The sequence below is a fragment of the Hylobates moloch genome, unplaced genomic scaffold (genome assembly GCF_009828535.3).
Source record: "Hylobates moloch isolate HMO894 unplaced genomic scaffold, HMol_V3 SCAFFOLD_2, whole genome shotgun sequence".
NCBI classification, from domain to species: Eukaryota; Metazoa; Chordata; class Mammalia; order Primates; family Hylobatidae; genus Hylobates; species Hylobates moloch.
Window position 1 is genome coordinate 27,123,997 of NW_026652277.1, and position 19,753 is coordinate 27,143,749.

Below are 19,753 nucleotides of genomic sequence, written 5' to 3' on the forward strand. Positions count from 1 at the left end.
CCAAATCAAAATGACATTTCCCATCCTTCCATCCAATTGGTGTGGCCATGTAATTAAAGCCCACAGTGGGATATAAATGAAAGTGTCCCATGACAATGTCCAGGAATTTTCCTCAAGAGGCAGCTGGCTCACCTTGTCTCCATCTGCTACCTAGGATTTGGATACTATTAATAGCTTTACCTTGTCCATGAAGATAACAGCCACCTCTTGGTGAGTGGAGATGTGAGCTGGAAGGGGCTTGCATCCCAGAGCACCTTGTGGAGCAGAGCTGCCATACAGCTCTAGAACACATGCCTTCAGACTTTTACACATAGAGAAATCAACATCTGTCTTATTATGCTAGTAATGTTTTGTGTTTGTTTTGTTTCTCCCAGCTGAATTTAATTCTAATCTACTCACTATGTTTTGTTTTGTTTTCTCTTTGACAGGAAGATATTTTGGGAGAAATCCTGATGAGTTAAGGCCCCCTCTATACTACCCATTTTTACATTTCATTTAAAAATTATATGAAAATATGACATGAACTGTTAGTTATGGAGGATTTAAGGTTGGATGTTGCTTGTATTAACAAGAAAAACTATGCAGTAAGTTCAATTTTAAAAACCAACTAAGATAACATCTACAAAAATAATTTTAGTTAAAATCTCATGTATAAATTATGGCCTGAGGTATGTCCCGAAAGGAAGTTATCTATGATTCTAAATAAAACTTGTTGTCAAGGCAGAGTATTTAGAATACAGAGAAGGGGGTGGGATGAACAGAGGGTAGAGATGGCCCACTCTCTGGAAAGAAGGTCTGAGATCTGGGTGCAACAATACAGGCCTCTGACTGTCATTTCCCTGAGTGACACACACAGCTGAGCGAAAGCTCCATGGTATGCCATCTCCAGTGAAAGAGCTTTCCTGGTAGCTTTCATCCCAAGTTCAAGGGTTGCTCCCTGCAGTCTTCTTATCCTCCTTGGATGGGAGCCCAGCTGCCAGGACTAAACAAGGCAGTAGATTCGCCAGCCCAAATGCCAGATCATCTGAATACTTTCTCCCCTTCTTTCCTAGCCTCACTCTGTTCTCCAAGGGAGCATAAAACGAGGAGAGGAAGTGAGAAGAAAGAAACTGAAAGAGTAAATGCTGCTTAAAGAAGCCACACTCCCTTGCCTTCAGTCTCATTTAGCTTCTACCTAGCCTAGGGGATAAAACTGCTGCTGCGGATACCCGAGAGACCCTGGCTAGGGTTATAATATTCAAACCAAATACAGGCAGCAGGTGGGACATGCAGCCATGGGATTAAAACAAGTGTATCCCTTGAGTATCAATTTTATTAAGATATTTGAAGAAAAAAACGCTGGTTTCCTAGAAGAGTAGACTGGAAAACTGACATGAATTCTTACGACAAAATGAGACTTCCAAGTTATTTCATGCCTGTGGCTCTAGCTTCAGATCACAACTCCACATTTCCTGAGGCTTATGATATTTCTCTCTTGATATCGGGAATATTTTGGTACAATTTTTTTTCAGAAGCACTAGAGTAAGATAAGTTCAGAAAAAATATGTGTCCATTGGATTTGACAATTCTGAGGTCCCTGGTGATGTGGTAATAGCATTTTTAGAGGATTGGGTTTAGGAGGGAATGAGAGATAAGGAAGAGGGACCAATGAACGGAGCTGGATCCTAAAGAGAGAAACAGAGAAAGGAAAAGAGCAGAGTGGAGGATGGGAACCTGTCGTGATCATCTCTGTGTCCAGTGCCAGGGAAGACGATGTCGTAATTGTGGTGGGGGTCTCAAAGAAGGGGCCGTTCTGAAGCTAAGGTGGCATCCACTCAGCACATCTGGCCATGGGAGGTGGCTAGCAGCTGAGGAGGACAAACTGGGGCGTGCTAGTGGGCTGTGGAGAGGGTCAATGTTTGGAGAGGAAAAAGCTTTGGCCTATATTTGGAAGAGCTAGAGTCCCTTCTGAGAGTGTCCAGAGTTACTAATATAAATTGGGCAAATCAGCTCTTGCTGTTTTTGTCTCAGTAATGGAATAGATGCTCTTTAAATATTAGTCCAGTTCTAACATTCAAAAACACAGCTGTATATTTTGATGATAGCTCATGGTGTCTTCCTGAACCTTGCTGACTTCTAGACACTTTAACTCCAGGTCAGGATTCTTTAACTACTGACATCTTGAGGCAACATTGGTTCTCTGAGAAAGTGAAAGTTTTTGCTGGCTGGATCAGGAAAAGGTACAATAACTTTTTTTTAATGTAAGGTTGATAACACTGAGGAAAACCCTGTCTTAGACCAATCCATGATTTTCCATTTATCTCATGTTAGTAAATACCTCTCTTGAGAAAGCTTGCCTCTGCTGTAGCTAGTTGCTCTGTATTACCTAGCAATCTCTGGAAATTACATTGACTTTTGAAAGTGACATTTGACACTGACATTGACCACAGACAGACTCAGTGACGACAGTAACAACAATCACCTCCTGGTCCCTCTGTGTGCCAGCCAATGCACTGCACACTTACCATTATCTCTAATTTCATCCATTCAGTAAATAGTTATTAAAGACACTGTTCTGGATGCTGGTGACACAACAGTCATAAAACAGACAAGAATTCCTTCCCTCATGGAGCATACATTCTGGAGGGGTTATGCCTAGTGTTTGATATTTTCCTGCCATGGAAGTCTTGTTATCCCCATTGAAAAGATGAACAAATGCATGTGGAATCCATTGCTATTTACTTATCTGTTCTTCCTTCTTCCAAAGGCACAGAATTTGGACTGGTAACACACCTAGTTAAAAATATTGACCTTTCCCCAAATCTCTGGTATTTAGATGGCCAAGTGTGTGTGCAAAGGTGTGTTTGTGTATGTATGTGAAATGAAATAACATGAGTGCAAAATAGAATGAGATATATGTAGAAGTCACTGGGAAAATGGTTATATTCCCCCAAAATGAAAAAAGCCTTCTGAAGAGGTGATTTTGCTTCATTGTCTTTAGGAAGTGATGCCTGGAAATGGAGTAGCCATCTAACAGATGATATCAAAAGCCACATGCTGAGCATTGTGAAGGGAAGAACTTGAAGGAGCAGCAAGCAGTTGCACTAGTCCTGGACTCGTGAGTTATGGATTTCTTGTGACGTGAGAAAAATAAGCCCCTTTTTGGTCAAACCCTGTTGGCCAGCTTTCTATTACAGGCAGGCAAACGCAATCCTCACTGGCTCAAGTGACTTGCTCACAGCCATCAAACTAGTGATCACAGCCAGGATTAAGACTTGGATCTGTTTCACTTCAAAGGCCATGCTCTTTCCAGGCTATTGGGCACCTTCAAGGTTTGTTACTCTTTCTGTTGTGTACTTCTCATTTTAGCTTCCTGGAGGCTGGGAAAGTGTTCAGGAACTCACAGACTCTTACATTCCTTCCTGGGATTTAGAAATGTATTTCTACGTGTATCCTGTGCAATATGTGACTTTTCGCAGGTCCATTCAAATCTGACCTCAACTCTCCAATACTCCTTCTGGCACAGCTAAACCACTGACTTCCACTGGCAGGCTCCATCAGCACAGCATCCTAGAACTTACCATTCTCCTCAGAAATCAGAACTGTAAGGCTTTTTACTAAGCCACCTTTATTTTATTTTTATTGTAAGAAATAAGTCCTAGCAGCACTGGGACCCATATTCACCCCGCTCAGGAGACTGGAAGTCCAACCCCCATATTACAGCCTGGTACCTGCTTCCTGCTGATTTTTTCTTTCTTGTGAAGATTGTTGTATCCTTGATCCTGAAAACACCATTTCCCCATTGTCATTTTCTCTGACGCGGACAGCTTTCCTATTCCTTCTAACATTTGCATTCTGATCTTTCAACTGCTGCATCTGGGTGTCCCCCAAACCTCTGCACTGACCTCATACGTTCAAGTATGCAGGTCTAGGACCCTCCCAACCTGTCCCAGTTGGCCAAAATTAACCAGGTCAAGCCTATCTGTGTCCTGAGTAAAACATGCACACACTTACACACAATAATAATACTGAAAAACTCATTTAAGTGAGCTCCGCTGTAGTATCTCCCACACAGCATTATGATATGAATTGTCAGCAACTAGTACTCTTCTCACAAACTCACTGCTAAAGGCACAGATTCCTACTTCAGGGACCTACAAGAAACATTGCTTTAGGAAAACAAAGCACTGCTATAGAACAACAGTGCATCACCTGCTACACCTTCAAAGAACAGAAAGCTCTAAATTATTTCTCTCCAAGGATAGAGTCACCCTCAGGAAAATGCATACAAGAAACTACAATTCCTTTGTCAAAAGCTTCTTTCAGTCTGATTCTCAGCACAATATGCATGAGGTAAGCAAGTAAAGTAGACTCAAGCATGTTCATGACAGTCTTGTTTTAATACTTTGAAACATTATAATATGCAAACACATATAAGAGGACAATTGCTGTTGGCTTATTTATTGCTATGTAACAAACCATCCCAAAGCTTAGTATCTTGAAACAACAGCCATTTTTATTTTCTCTCACAATTTTGTAGATTGACTGGGCTCAGCTGTGTGGTTCTTTTGCTACACTTGAGATCCACTGTGGCTGAGTCATCCAAGGGCTTATCTGGGTTTTAATGTCTGAGATGACTAATTTCACAAATCTAGTGCCTTGGCGGGAACAGCTGGGAGGCTGGCCTCTGCTGGGATTCTGGGATAGCTGTGCCACTTTCTCACTCTACATAGTCTCATCTGCTGTCTCTCTCCATGATACTCCCAGTAAGGTATCTCAACTTTTTAAATGGCAGGCTTCCAAAATTATGAAAGTAGAAATTGTCAGGCTTTCCTAAGGCTTGGGCCCAGTTACTGATACAGTGTCATTTTCACCACATTGTAATAGTGAATCGGAGGGCCAGTCCAGAGTCAATATGACACTAGACTATATAACAATGTGAACTAGGAGGCATAGTCCATTGAGGGCCATCTTTGGAGACTAATTACTGCCATTGCTGTTCACTCTACCAAATGTGAAAATGACACTTGATATGTTAAATCTCCCTTCACAGAAAAAAATATGTCACCATATTAGACCCATGAATCATCAAGATGCATAGATACCGGGAGCATCTAGAAATCACACATATCCAGCAAATCTGACTTGTTTGAAAAACATGATCAGAACCTCTGAGAAAAAGTCACATTTTATTCACCTGTTACATACAGAAAAAATCAGGCATTTTAAATAGATGGGTAAATCTAATATTCTTAGGATAATAATTTATAACATCATCTATTGGATATAATTAGGGATAGGCACTGGGCTATCATTCTGTACACATAATTTTGTCAAATCTTCATAAAAACCATATGGGATAGGTACTATTGCCTCCAGTTTCCAGATAAGAAACTGAAGTTCAATCAGGTTTTGTAACTTGCCTAAGATCACACAACTAGCAACAGGATAAGCCGAGATGTAACCCAAGTCAACCTGATATTAAAACCCATGTGTTCTTAAACTCTATACTGCCATCTAAGTGGAAACAAGAGCCACATTTCATACTCCCATCTATAAAGATTGAAAACCCATTTCCTATCTAGACAGTGTGCTTAAGTCAAGATTTTAAAATTCACTTTGTATCTTGGCATGACAGTACAGACAACTTCCTCAGAGCTCTCAGATCTGCAAGCATATGCCCCTGTGTTTAAACTTAAACCTTATCCAAACTCCAGTGCTATTATTGAGTAAAATTTTCTTCCTAGTTTATCTAGGTATCAGGAAAATTCCCCCTTTGGCACTACAGCTGTGAATCACAAACTCTTATTTGTGCCATCTAAGGACAAAGAAATGGGACACCTGTGCTTTTCATTTGTGATAATATAATTTTGGAAACATCTCACCAACAATCAGTTTATCTTATGGAATGTAAGTGCTTTGGTAAAAGGTTTAGTAATGGAAATTGCCAGTGAACTCGTATCGGTGTGTCTACAACGTTTGGCTCAGAGAGGCCTTCTCTGCACTATGTTCCAGTCACATAGGCCTGCTGCTGTCCTTTTTCAGAATTTCCTGTACTCTTGCTTTGAGGCCTTTACCCTATTTCTCATTTAGAAAGCCTTTTTCACCCAATCTCCACCTTTCTACATCTTTCAAGTCCAAGCTCACCTTCCAAATCAAGTTTTCCCTCACCATTTGAGTTGAAATAAGTTAATCTCTCACCTGTTAATCTGTATTAGTTAGCAATTACCACAGGAAAAAAAAGAATCACTCCAAAACTTAAAAGCTTAAGACAATAACTGTTCGTTTGCTCACAATTGTATGAGTCAACAATTGGCAGCATTTAACTGGCATTGATGGGGTTTACTTCTATGTTTCCCGTCAGTTGGTGGACTGGCTGGGGGCCAGCTGGCCAGCTGACAAGGACCTTACTCTTAAGCCTGAGGCCTTGGCTGTGTTTCTTGGAATGGCTGGGCAGTTTGGGCCTCTCCCTTCACAAGCAGAAAGCAAAAGTGATACTGCTGTTGTAGAACATCATTTTGCCTCATTTCATTGATCAAAGCAAGTCGCAAGACCAGCCCAGATACAAAGGGTAAGGATATTAAAATGAGACTCCAACTGATTCTTTTTCAAATATGGGTTCATTGTCTTAATTTTTAAAATAAAATTTTCGGTAATTTTCCTCAAAGTCGGAATTCTATGATTAGTGAATCTGAAAGTATGAACATGTTCAATTGAGTTTTCTCTGTAAATCATGGTTTTCAATTTTTTATTTTGAACTAATTTTTGATTTACAGAAAAGTTGAAAAACATAGTGCAGATAGTTTTCAAATACTCTTTACCCAGCTTCACCAATATTAACATCTTACATATCAAAATACGATTGTCAGAGAAGGAAAATTAACTCTAGATCTCTGGATAAAGGTGGCCCCTGGTAGGTTTCTCAATGTAAAGTTACCATCTTTCCCTTTGAGGTTAATAATTACTTGGGGAGAAAGTTTGAGACTATGAAAAGTATATTTCTCCTCTAACTTTCACTCACTAAACATAACATCAACCAACAGATTTTGTCTGCAATAGTTGACTGTGGTGTTTATGTAATGTGAATGTGATTTTCCATTTTCTTCTTTTTTCTGTTTTTTGAGACAGAGTCTTGCTCTGTCACCCAGGCTGGAGTGCAGTGGCACAATCTCGGCTCACTGGAACCTCCACCTCCTGGGTTCAAGCGATTCTCCTGCCTCAGCCCCCTGAGTAGCTGGGACTACAGGTGCATGCCACCACGCCTGGCTAATTTTTGTATTTTTAGTAGAGTAGGGTTTCAGCATGTTGATCAGGCTGGTCTCGTGATCTGCCCACATCAGCCTCCCAAAGTGCTGGGATTACAGGCGTGAGCCACCACGCCCAGCCGTTCTTCTTTCTCTTTATATTTATTAATTAAAATCTGCAATGGACCGCTGTCCTTTCTCCACATTTATTTATATTAGCAAGAACTCATTGATATTTCTGTGGGTTATAATTCAATATCAGCATATTTATTTTACTACTGAACTTTGTAAACCATAATATTTAAAATTGAGAAAATACTTTATAAGCAAGGAAATATCTATTGAGCTCAGAGGAAATTATGGTAAATAGAAGCTTTTAAAATTCTCATTATCGATACACATTAAAACAAGTAAATATTTGAGCTGAAATATTTTTATAGGCATTATCTTTTTGCTTCCATTTGAATTGTTTTCTTTCGTTCTCTCTCTCTCTCTCTTTTTTTCAAAATAAAACTCACCAAGTAAGTTGTTTCTATTTGTATTTTTGGAATATTTTCCCAAATGTAGATTGTGAAATCTGGTACAGAATATTACTTTATCCTACTAAAGAGGAGCTCCATCAAAGTCTTCTCTTCATAAGTCAGATTTTCCAAAGTATGATTATGGACTTTCAAAATTGAATATTTTATACATGAGCTCTCATTGCTTTTTTTTTAATTTTATTATTATTATACTTTAAGTTATAGGGTACATGTGCACAACGTGCAGGTTTGTTACATATGTATACATGTGCCATGTTGGTGTGCTGCACCCATTAACTCATCATTTAGCATTAGGTATATCTCCTAATGCTATCCCTCCCCCCTCTCCCCACCCCCACAACACAACAGTCCCCGGTGTGTGATGTTCCCTTTCCTGTGTCCATATGTTCTCATTGTTCAATTCCCACCTATGAGTGAGAACATGAGGTGTTTGGTTTTTTGTCTTTGCGATAGTTTGCTGAGAATGATGGTTTCCAGTTTCATCCATGTCCCTACAAAGGACATGAACTCATTTTTTATGGCTGCATAGTATTCCATGGTGTATATGTGCCACATTTTCTTAATCCAGTCTATCGTTGTTGGACATTTAGGTTAGTTCCAAGGCTTTACTATTGTGAATAGTGCTGCAGTAAACATATGTGTGCATGTGTCTTTATAGCAGCATGATTTATAATCCTTTGGGTATATACCCAGTAATGGGATGGCTGGGTCAAATGGTATTTCTAGTTCTAGATCCCTGAGGAATTGCCACACTGACTTCCACAATGGTTGAACTAGTTTACAGTCCCACCAACAGTGTAAAAGTGTTCCTATTTCTCCACATCCCCTCCAGCACCTGTTGTTTCCTGACTTTTTAATGATGGCCATTTTAACTGGTGTGAGATAGTTTCTCATTGTGGTTTTGATTTGCATTTCTCTGATGGCCAGTGATGATGAGCATTTTTTCATGTGTTTTTTGGCTGCATAAATGTCTTCTTTTGAGAAGTGTCTATTCATATCCTTTGCCCACTTTTTGATGGGGTTGTTTGTTTTTTTTCTTGTAAATTTGTTTGAGTTCATTGTAGATTCTGGATATTAGCCCTTTGTCAGATGAGTAGATTAGAAAAATTTTCTCCCATTTTGTAGGTTGCCTGTTCACTCTGATGGTAGTTTCTTTTGCTGTGCAGAAGCTCTTTAGTTTAATTAGATCCCATTTGTCAATGTTGGCTTTTGTTGCCATTGCTTTTGGTGTTTTAGACGTGAAGTCCTTGCCCATGCTAGGTCCTGAATGGTATTGCCTAGGTTTTCTTCTAGGGTTTTTATGGTTTTAGGTCTAAGATTTAAGTCTTTAATCCATCTTGAATTAATTTTTGTATAAGGTGTAAGGAAGGGATCCAGTTTCAGCTTTCTACATATGGCTAGCCAGTTTTCCCAGCACCATTTATTAAATAGGGAATCCTTTCCCCATTGCTTGTTTTCATAAGGTTTGTCAAAGATCAGATAGTTGTAGATATGCAGCATTATTTCTGAGGGCTCTGTTCTAAGCCAAAAGAACAAAGCTGGAGGCATCACGCTACCTGACTTGAAACTATACTACAAGGCTACAGTCACCAAAACAGCGTGGTACTGGTACCAAAACAGAGATATAGACCAATGGAACAGAACAGAGCCCTCAGAAATAATGTTTATTTTTTTAACTTACTCCTCGTTTTCATAGGGATACATTTCAATGTCTTCCTATTTGCAATTTTGTTTTTAATAATTGTTATTTGTAAAGATTAAAAATTGAAGTTATTTTCTCCATTTGATGAGTACCTTAACTAAAGACTTCCAACTGATTTTTAACAAAATGCAATTCAATTTCAGAGGCCTTGTTTACAAAAATAGTCCAATGCCATGTTAATACACTCTGGTTGATTCGTAAAGTGGTGCTTCAAAGAATCAAACATTTCCAAAGACTGATTAATGACCAGCAGGAAAGAGAGTGTATAGTTTCATACATAAGATAATTTTTAATTCAATATCAACTTTATTCTTCAGATAGTGTTATTCACTCTAATTTTGTGTATATAAAAATAAATGCAAATTTTCACTACAGTTTTTACTTCAATTAATAAATTCCACAACTTCATCATATATACACCAATCATTTTCAACTACATGTCTGCTCTATAGATTTTTATTTTAACAAAATCATTGTTTTACTATGATGCTGTGCTCCACTAATATGTGTATTCATGTTATCATTTGCAGTCACAATGTTTAATTTTTAAGTTAAAGTGACAATAGCATTTATAATAAGGTCAGGCAATTCACCATTGACATGATAAACTTCTAAAAGCTTTTCTTTGGTTCTGTGAATTGGATTTTTAAAATTTTAACTGCTATTGGAACTATTATTCAATTCATCTGCTCACACTGATATAAAACTGTCATCATTTAACTGTTTGCAGTACTCTTTTGCTAATGGTGTCAACTCATTAGTAACCATTGTTTTATATTTCTCATAGGCCTAAGGAAACTCAGAATTAAAAATGAATGGAATTAATTTTGGAAAACTGTTGTCTGACCTAAATGAAGTCATGCTGCATGGAGTGAAATGTAAACACACCTTAAGCAGCTGCATGCGTTTAATCACTTGCTTAGAGCACAGTCTTTTAAAAATAATGACTAAACTTTGACATAGATGTTGCTGCTGCTTCAGCAGATTTCTATCTTCTGATTGTCTATGGTCAATGATAGCATTGAGGACCCTTTGATGGATGGTATTTTGTGTGTTATAGGCTCAGCAACTTTCTTGAGACAAAGAAAATCAAAATTTTTCTGAAACATTGATATGGTTTGGCTCTGTGTCCTCCCGCCAAATCTCATCTTGAATTGTAATCCCCATGTGATGGAGGAGGGGCCTGGTGGGAGGTGATTAAATCGTGGGGGTGGACTTTCTCCTTGCTGTTCTTGTGATAGTGAGTGAGTTCTCATGAGATCTGGTTGTTTGAAAGTGCATGGCACTTCCCCCTTAGCACGCGCTCTCTCTCTCTCCTGCTACAGTGTGAAGAAGGTCCTTGCTTCCCCTTTGTCTTCTGCCACAATTGTAAGTTTCCTGAGGCCTCCCAGGCTTCCTTCCTGGGTTTGGTTATGAAACATAACCAAAAAATTTGTAAAAGAGCTGTCAATTTATAACATGCAATAGTTTACCAAATTACCATAGCAAGAGCCTCTAGACACTCTGTAGCATGATTTCTCAGGCCCTATTTTCCATACATACTTTATTTACATCTATTCCGTAATAACGTGTCCCATTAACCCCATTGACTGGCATCCCAATGGCTTCATGCCTCTCATAGGTCATGACATGGGCCACCCAGTGCGGGTCATGACACAACTAGCTGCTACATCCAGTAGATGGCAGGGTCTGCAGCATCCAACACATCCACAACCACCAGAACAGAAAGGAGTTAGCAGTTTCTAGCTGTTCATATCCAAATAGCATCATTTAATCAGCCACTTCCCTGCATGTGGCAATTCAAAGAAAGATACAACTTTCCTTGAGACTAGAAAAGGTTGGCATAGGAGAGATGGACTACGTTTCAGAGTTTACCATGTGTTACAGTGAGAACCGTTAACTGCACTTGCCTCTTACACTCTACTAAAAGAGATTGTGTCAGACATTGAAGCATGATGTAAAGGTCTTATAAAACCTCTTCTGATGCAACTAATAATAATAATAATTTTTAAAAAGGAAAAGTCCATGACAAATGCTAAACTGGACAGAATGCTTACATAATACACTAAAATCAGTATGCTCTAGACAAACCACAATACATGGTCACCTTAAATCTGGAATTGTTTTTGACTTCAGCACATGAATCAACAACTTGTTTATGTTTTCTTCTACATTTCTCTTGAAATGACCTCATTTTTTAAAATTTTCACTGTATCTCCCTTAGTCTCAATGCTTATTACCACATGCCTATATTACTTATAACAACCTATTTACTAGTCTAGGACTCAGTTCCTCCTCTGCATTCTGTTCAGACCTACCATATTTTTCTCTCTCCAGAAACTTTTGTGTCTCATCACACCCTTGCCAGAAATCTTTTAATGGCTCTTTATTACCTGTACAGTAAATTCCAAACTTCATTTCCAAGTGCTGCCAGTCCCTACTCTGCACTTTCAGGCCCATTTCTCATTTCTTGCTTACATCAGTCCTTCACTCCAGCTTGATCACTCTTCATTTCCTAAACATGCTTGGCATTTGGCATTTGTTTCACACTTGTTTTTCATGCTGTCATTTCCATTTGGAATGTTCTCCTCAACATGGACCCTATTGTTGAAATAGAACCTACACTTTAAGCCCAAGTAACATCTTCAAGAATCCTTGGAGTCTCCATCTAGAAATGTTCTCTTTATCCTCCAAGGTTTGCAGTAGTGTAGAAACTGCTTTGATGGTATATTATACCCACACCTTCAATTCAAGGAGCTGTTTGATTGAATGTTTTTGAAAGACAGAAACAAGCCCTTTCACCTTTTGATACCAAGCAATGTCGTACAGTACCAAATCTTGTGAATATGCTGTTACTTCACAACTATTCACTAATTGAATTAATAAATGAATGGCCAGTGAATTCACACTAATGAATTAATGTGGTAATGAGTAGAGTTCTTCTTTTAGGAAATATTTTTAAAATTTGATGGGGACATTTCATCACAAAGAACAATTGAATTTAAACCTGTCTGTGGAAGAAATCTTTCTGAGTGGGCTGCCTTATTGCCCAGTCATTTCTTTCACTAGATTTCATCTCTTTGATCAGCTTTGCTCATTAAACTTTGGTTCTCTATAAATATTAAACAAGATCAGTTTCATGACATTTTTATAACTCTAACAAATAAAAGGTAACAAAGACACAATCAGTAAAGACATAAAGTGTTTGTGTGTAGTCTTTGTGTGTGTATCTCAAAGTAAAAATCTACATCAAACAAGTGGTTACTTGTGGGGAAGGCAGTGGCATTGGAGGGATATATGAAAGGAAATTTTACCGTTGCCCTATGTGCTCCTGAATTGTTTTAGTATTTTTGTAATGAGGAGTTATTGTATATTAAGTGTGAAATAGAGAAACGACAATTTTAAAAAACTGTTAGCCTACATGGCACTGTTTGTATGATGTCTCGAAGTGCAAACTGCCTTTAAGGAGTTCATAGCACATATTCCCTTGGAAATTCCCAAGAAATGGAGAGCATAAAAATTTGGCTCAATACTTTTCAAATTATATTTTCTGTTGTTATTTTTGAAAATCCTACCAGAGTAAGAAAATAAACATATCTGATTGAGAGTAAAAACATATTTGGAAGGTAAATAATATAGAAAAAAGAGAGCATGAAAAAAGTAGAACTTGTATAAATTTTTAATAACTTACATTCTTCTAATAGTTTTACATTCCTCATGTAAGAAGTTTATAATCTAAAAGAATTGACTGATGGGCATAAGATCTAAAAAACATTGTAATGAAAAATCAGTAAAGCTATTAGAATATTTAAATAATTAATTCTTTAAGGATCAAGTAAGTGTTAGCCATTAAAAAAAATTACAGAACATCTGGAAAGCAAAGAGATTGAAAGATTGGAAATTAAAAAGCAAATGGTGTGTTTTGTGCTACTGAGGGACTTCAGCAAATGGATATAAACCCATTTGAAAATAAATACAGAGTCTGTATAATTACAATGAGCCCGAAGATGGGTTTAGCATTTATGTATCTGCTGGGAAGCATGGTGAGTCAGGAACAAAAAACCAAAGCAAAGGGAGGTTATTAAAAAATTATTTCCTGTTGTATTGTAGAACTCGAGAAGAGAATAAACATACCAATTACTTGCATGGCCGGTTCCACGTCTGTTGTGGCCTCTTCCAACAATGACAGCAGCTTGGCTGATATCTGATGCACGGACTCAATGTTGCTAAACAAGCTATCCACATCCAGCCTATCAATCTGAAGAAACAAAAAACATTGAGCTGATGGAGAAGCACTGTATTTAGGATGTTTTTTCCTGCTAAACAGTAAGCATTTTAAATGCCAGCCCATGCTGTCTCCATTAACCATTTCTGTTAACATTCTTATTTAGGAATTCTAGAGTGCAGTTTTGTTTTGTTTTGTTTTGTTTTGTTTTGTTTTGTTTTGTTTCCAAGAAATTGGGATGATGCATCTGTTACTTCTGTCTTTTAAAAAAATTTTGAATGTTTTGTGTTGAACATACATCTATATATTCCTATAAGAACCAGAATGGGAAGATTTGGGCCTAATTGGTATTAACTGCCATCTATGAGGATATGTACTAGTGTGTAAGGATTTAGAATATTTTACTGCTTATACAGCAGAAGTCAGACCTTACCCGAGGCAAGTAACTATTTTCAAAGCTGTTTTTTAAACCACAGATGTTTGAAAAGTGATGACAAGTAGATGTGCTGGGTTGCTTTTTCCTTTTTTTTTCTTGATATAAATGTAAATGGAAATCATTAAATATATTATACCTATTAAGGATTCATTATATTTTGTTATTTCAGGTACATCCTTAACTACCAGTGTAATTATTCTTAGATCTTATAGCTAGTGTTTATAATAATTTATTTATTTATTTATCCATCCTTTCATCAAATAATTTCTGAGAAGTTTCTATGTACCAAGAATTACAAAAGAAGCCAGACTGTGTCATAGGTAGTGATTGGTTAGTAGAGGGATGGACAACTATCCTCAGCTATCTGAATATGGTGAGATATGTGCTCTGATTTTGATGAATCTTATTCAAAATAATTCCCTTTAGTTTAAGTTGGATCTCCTTCCATAATCATATAGTGACTGGTCAGGCCACAGCCGTATTGGTGCAGGCTCTACTGGGCTACATCAGGGAACAGGAGTAGGTGCCTTTTACTCATGACTTATTGTGAATGAGGTCATAGGTGCATAATTAATTCATCAATAATCAATTCATGGAGAAGTAGCACAAGTGAAAAGCAGAGTTGCTGGCTTAAAACCGCTCAGCAAAGTTAGGGATATGAAAGAGACAGAGAATCCAATTAAAGAAAATGTGCCAAGAAATTAGGGGAATTGGGAACAAAGGACATAAGAGGGAGACATGGAGGAATTCTGCATACGAAGGCCAACAACTACAGCTTTTTTCCATGATTTCAGACTCAGTTTCTTTAGGTATGTGTGGGGTCTATCTAAGGGGGAAGGAAGAAAGCAACGTGCTCATCTTTTTATCCCATCCCTTTTTGACATTGTCCCATCCACTGTTCTCCATATTGGACACCAATATTATTTTGATAAGGGTATTCTCTCATTGAACGTGGAAGCATGACTTCACATTGCACCTTTTAAAAACGTGGCGACTATGTCAGTTATTTCTTATGCAATATGGTCTTGCTGTATACAAGTCTTTCAAACATCTTGGGAAATTTTTCACTTTCCCATCATTCATCCTGTCCTCAAGATAACTCACAGCCTCATTTGTAATCAAATTCATATGATTATATGCAGTGGTTTATTTCAATATAGGATTAGACAACTTTTAAAAAACTAGTTTTATGTATTCTGAAATTGTCTATAATTCCATACTAATTATTACATTGTAATCACTATTAGTTCTTAGGGTCTTTAATCCAGTGTCACAAAATGTTCCTTAATTGATCATTCACTTTAATAGGAGATGGCACATGTGGTTTTTTCCTTGTAATCTAGAGAGGTTCAAGACTTTCAATTTCTGTATTAGTATATTTAATATTACAGAAAATATTTAAAAGGCATATAACAGTTATATGGATTTTTGTTAATTATTATTTAATAATAAATTATTATTAAGTAGTAAACATGAAATTGTCATTTAATAATACTTGATTATTATCAATGGCTCAAATGTAATATATCTCTGAGTACCACTGATTTAACACATTATTCATCCTAAAGAATTGCCTTATGCGTTGGGTATTAATTAAATCCACAAAGGTATAACTTTGAATACTGCAAGATGTTTTCCAAAAGTTGTGTAGGAATCAAAGTTTTATAGATTGGTTTAGTTCAAATTTACTGATTGTATTATTTCTTAAAATCATTTTTGAAATAAATCCTTCTAATATATAAAATTTCAGCCCCTAATTTACTTGCTTTATAAGATAAACTATCAGCAGTAAATCATACAGTGTATCCCTGTTATTACTTCATTTTGCTGTGGAAACTTTATTCTGAGAAACTTGAAGTGTTTCATGTTTATTATTTCATACATGACTCCAACTTCTTTGTAAAGGATGAACCATCTTGAAGATCCAGAAAATAATGCAGGGTGAAGAGAGGAGCCATGCTGAAACTTATGCAAGAAGTTCAGGGGAGAACTGGATTCAGAAATTGACCTTTTTATTCTATGCCTTCGTTCTTTACCAGCAAATATTAATAATAGAGTACTTTACTATCTCTGTTTAGATTTTTTGGTTTGTTCCTGAGTTTTTCACCAAGTTGTCACTCCTACAATTTATTTCCCAAGGTCAGTTTCCTGTATATCTGTTTAATTTAGATTATGAATCCATTTAGCAAGGATCTAATTCTACATTTTGTCTGTAATCTTAGCTTAGTGCAACAAATACTAAATAACAAAAACATAAATTTTAATTCCACTTCTTCCTGAAGGACAGAAAGGATTAAAATATCAGTTGGCCTGATTTCAAATGCCCATATCACCATGAGCCCATGGGGATTCTGTGAATCATAAAATGAATTCATATCCAATCATTGCTATGCTAAGGAACAAACAAATGCCTGGCACACATAGGCTTTTAAAACTGATAGACTATTTTATGATTACTGATATAAATTCAAGGAAGTGTGTATTTATGTTTATTAATCATTCACTGGAAACAGGTAATGCTCTAAAAGCTTAAGTTGAATTACATTTTAAATGGATTAAAATTCATTTTTTTAAAAAAAGACATCTGAGTACACACTATTCTAAGTCAAGTCAATATATTATAATTCAGACTTACAAAACATAAAAATTAAAGGCCAATTTTTCTTTCTTAAAATTTTCTTCTTAAAAAATGGGATACATGTGCAGAACATGCAAGTTTGCCACATAGGTATACATGTGTCATGGTGGTTTGCTGCACCTATTAACCCATCCTCTAAGTTCCCTCCTCTCCCCACCCACCCCCTAATCGGCCCTAGTGTGTGTTGTTCCCCTCTCTGTGTCCATGTGTTCTCATTGTTCAGCTCCCACTTATGAGTGAGAACATGGCATATTTGGTTTTCTATTTCTTTGTTAGTTTGCAGAGGATGATAGCTTCCAGCTTTATCTATGTCCCTGCAAAGGACATGATCCAATTCCTTTTTATGGTTGCATAGTATTCCATGGTGTATATGTACCACATTTTCTTTATCCAGTCTATCATGGATGGGCATTTGGGTTGGTTCTATGTCTTTGCTATTGTAAATAGTGCTGCAGTAAACATACGTGTGCATGTGTCTTTACAGTAGAATGATTAATATTCCTTTGGTTATATACCCAGTAATTGGATTGCTGGGTCAAATGGTATTTCTGGTTCTAGATTAAAGGCCAATGTTTCAATTGGCAATTTAATTTGTTGCTTTACAAAAGTACTTATCGCAAGATATGCTTCAAATAGCTAGTTCCCATTACATTTAAATAATTACTAGGTTTTAAAATCACTTAATGTGATACCTCCAGCTTTGTTCATTTTGCTCAGGGTTGCTTTGGCTCTTCAGGGTCTTGTGTGGTTGCATATAAATTTTAAGGTTGTTTTTCTATTTCTATGAAACATGTCATTGGAATTTTAATAGGAATTGCATTTAGTCTATAGATTGCTTTAGGTGTAATGGATATTTTAACAATATTCATTCTTCCAATCCATTAACACCAGATATCTTTCCATTTATCCATGTCTTCTTCAAATTCTTTTATCAATCTGACTTCAAAATCTACTACAAAGCTATAGCAATCAAAACAGCATGGTACCAACATAATAACAGACACATACACCAATGGAACAGAATAGAGAGCCCAAAAATAAATCCACACTTTTACAGTGGATTGATTTTCAGCAAAGGTGTCAAGAACACACAATGGGAAAGGACAGTCTTTTCAATACGTGGTTCTAGAAAAACTGGCTATCCACATGCAGAAAAATGAAACTAGACCCTTACCTCACACTAAATCAACTCAAAATGAAGACTTAAACATAAGACCTGAAATTGTAAAGTTACCAGAAGAAAACATAGGCAAAAAGCTCCATGACACTGGTCTGGGCAATTATTTTTTGGATATAACCTCAAATCACAGGAAACAAAAGCAAAAATAGACAAATGGTATTACATCAAACTTAAAAGCTTCTGCACAGCACAAGAAACAATAATCAGACTTGAGAGACAACTTGTGAAATAAGAGAATACATTTGCAAACCACACATCCGATAAGGGGTATTAATATGGAAAATATATAAGGAGCTCTACTCAGTAAGAAAACAAATAATCCCATTAAAACATGGGCAAAACTAATGGATACTAGGCTTAATACCTGAGTGATGAAATAATGTGTACAACAAACCCCCATGACACACGTTTACCTACATAACAAACCTGTACATTCTGCACATGTACCCATTAAATTAAAAGTTAAAAAAAAAAGAAAGAAAGAAGATACAGGGTGACTATAGTTAACAATAATTTATTGTTACGTTTCAAAATAGTTAGAAGAAAAGATTTAGAATGTCCCAACACAAACAAAATTACAAATGTTCTGAAACCCATCCTTGAAAATAAATTTTAAAAAGAAATGATAAATGTTTGAGGGGATGAATATCCCAATTACTAAGATTTGATCATTACACATTGTATACTTGTATCAAAATATTACATGTACCCTGCATATATGTACAAGTTTTATGTATTTATAAAAATTAAAAATAAGTAAATAAAAATAAATTAAATTACAAAAATGGGCAAAGGATCTAAATAGACATTTCTCAAAAGGAGACATAAAAGTGGCGGATGGGTATTTAATGCTCAATATCACTATCATCAGACAAATGCAAATTAAAATCACGATGAGATATGACCACATACTTGTTAGAAAGACTACTGTTAAAAAGATGAAGGAAAACAAGTCTTGGTGAGGATGTGGAGAATAGTGAACTCTTGCACACTGTTGGTAGGAATGTAAATTAGTACGGCCATTATGGAAAATAGTATGGAGGTTACTCAACAAGTTAAAAAGGTTACAGCTAAAAGATGGCTGTCTAGAAAGTGGGCCCTCATCAGATACTGAATCTGCTGGCATCTTGATCTGGGACTTCCCAGTTTCCAGAACTGTGAGAAATAAATTTCTGTTGCCTATGTTACCCAGTTTACGGCATTTTTTTTTTTTTAAATAGAAGCCTAACTGGGCAAAAATAGTATGTAAGTTTCTATCTTTGGCAGTCATGTTTGTGGAGAACTTGTCTGTGAAAAAGTCACAAACAGGAAAGCTAAGCCTGGTGGCAAAGTCTTATTAACCCTTGGATCTAGCCTCGCCTAAACAAGAAATCCTTATTCCATAAGCCGACAAACTGTCTTTCTTATTTAAGCTAGTTTGAACTTTATTTCTGTTATCTATGACCCAAAGAAGATTAATATACTTTTAATTGTAGCCAAAATGTTACTTTCTCTAGGAAACATTTCCTGTTCCTTGGTTAGAATTAACCTCTCTTTCTCCCTTACTTCCATGACTCTTGCTTTATATTACTCACTGCTTATATGGAAGCCCATTCTATTCTATTTGTCAGAAATATTTATTAATTTATCTGTCTCTATGACAAAACTGTGAGTTCCTCTAAGACATTTGCCTTTATGAGCACTCTACCGTGTCTAACACGGTTCTGGGTATGTGCATAGTTACTCAGTAAAAGTTTAATTGAACTGAATTGAATCTGTACAATGCACATGATCTATTTACTCTTGAAGGAGCCAAAAATGAATATTC

At 36.6% G+C, this 19,753-nt stretch overlaps 1 protein-coding gene across 1 annotated transcript in view; it reads right to left on the reverse strand.

The window, feature by feature from the left end:
- Window positions 1-19,753, reverse strand: part of ARHGEF38 (Rho guanine nucleotide exchange factor 38) — a 141,971-nt gene that overhangs the window by 61,070 nt on the left and 61,148 nt on the right. The window contains exon 3 of the mRNA XM_032163596.2: window positions 13,602-13,725. Coding sequence (XP_032019487.1) covers window positions 13,602-13,725 — 124 coding nt within the window. The remainder of the gene's footprint in view (window positions 1-13,601; window positions 13,726-19,753) is intronic.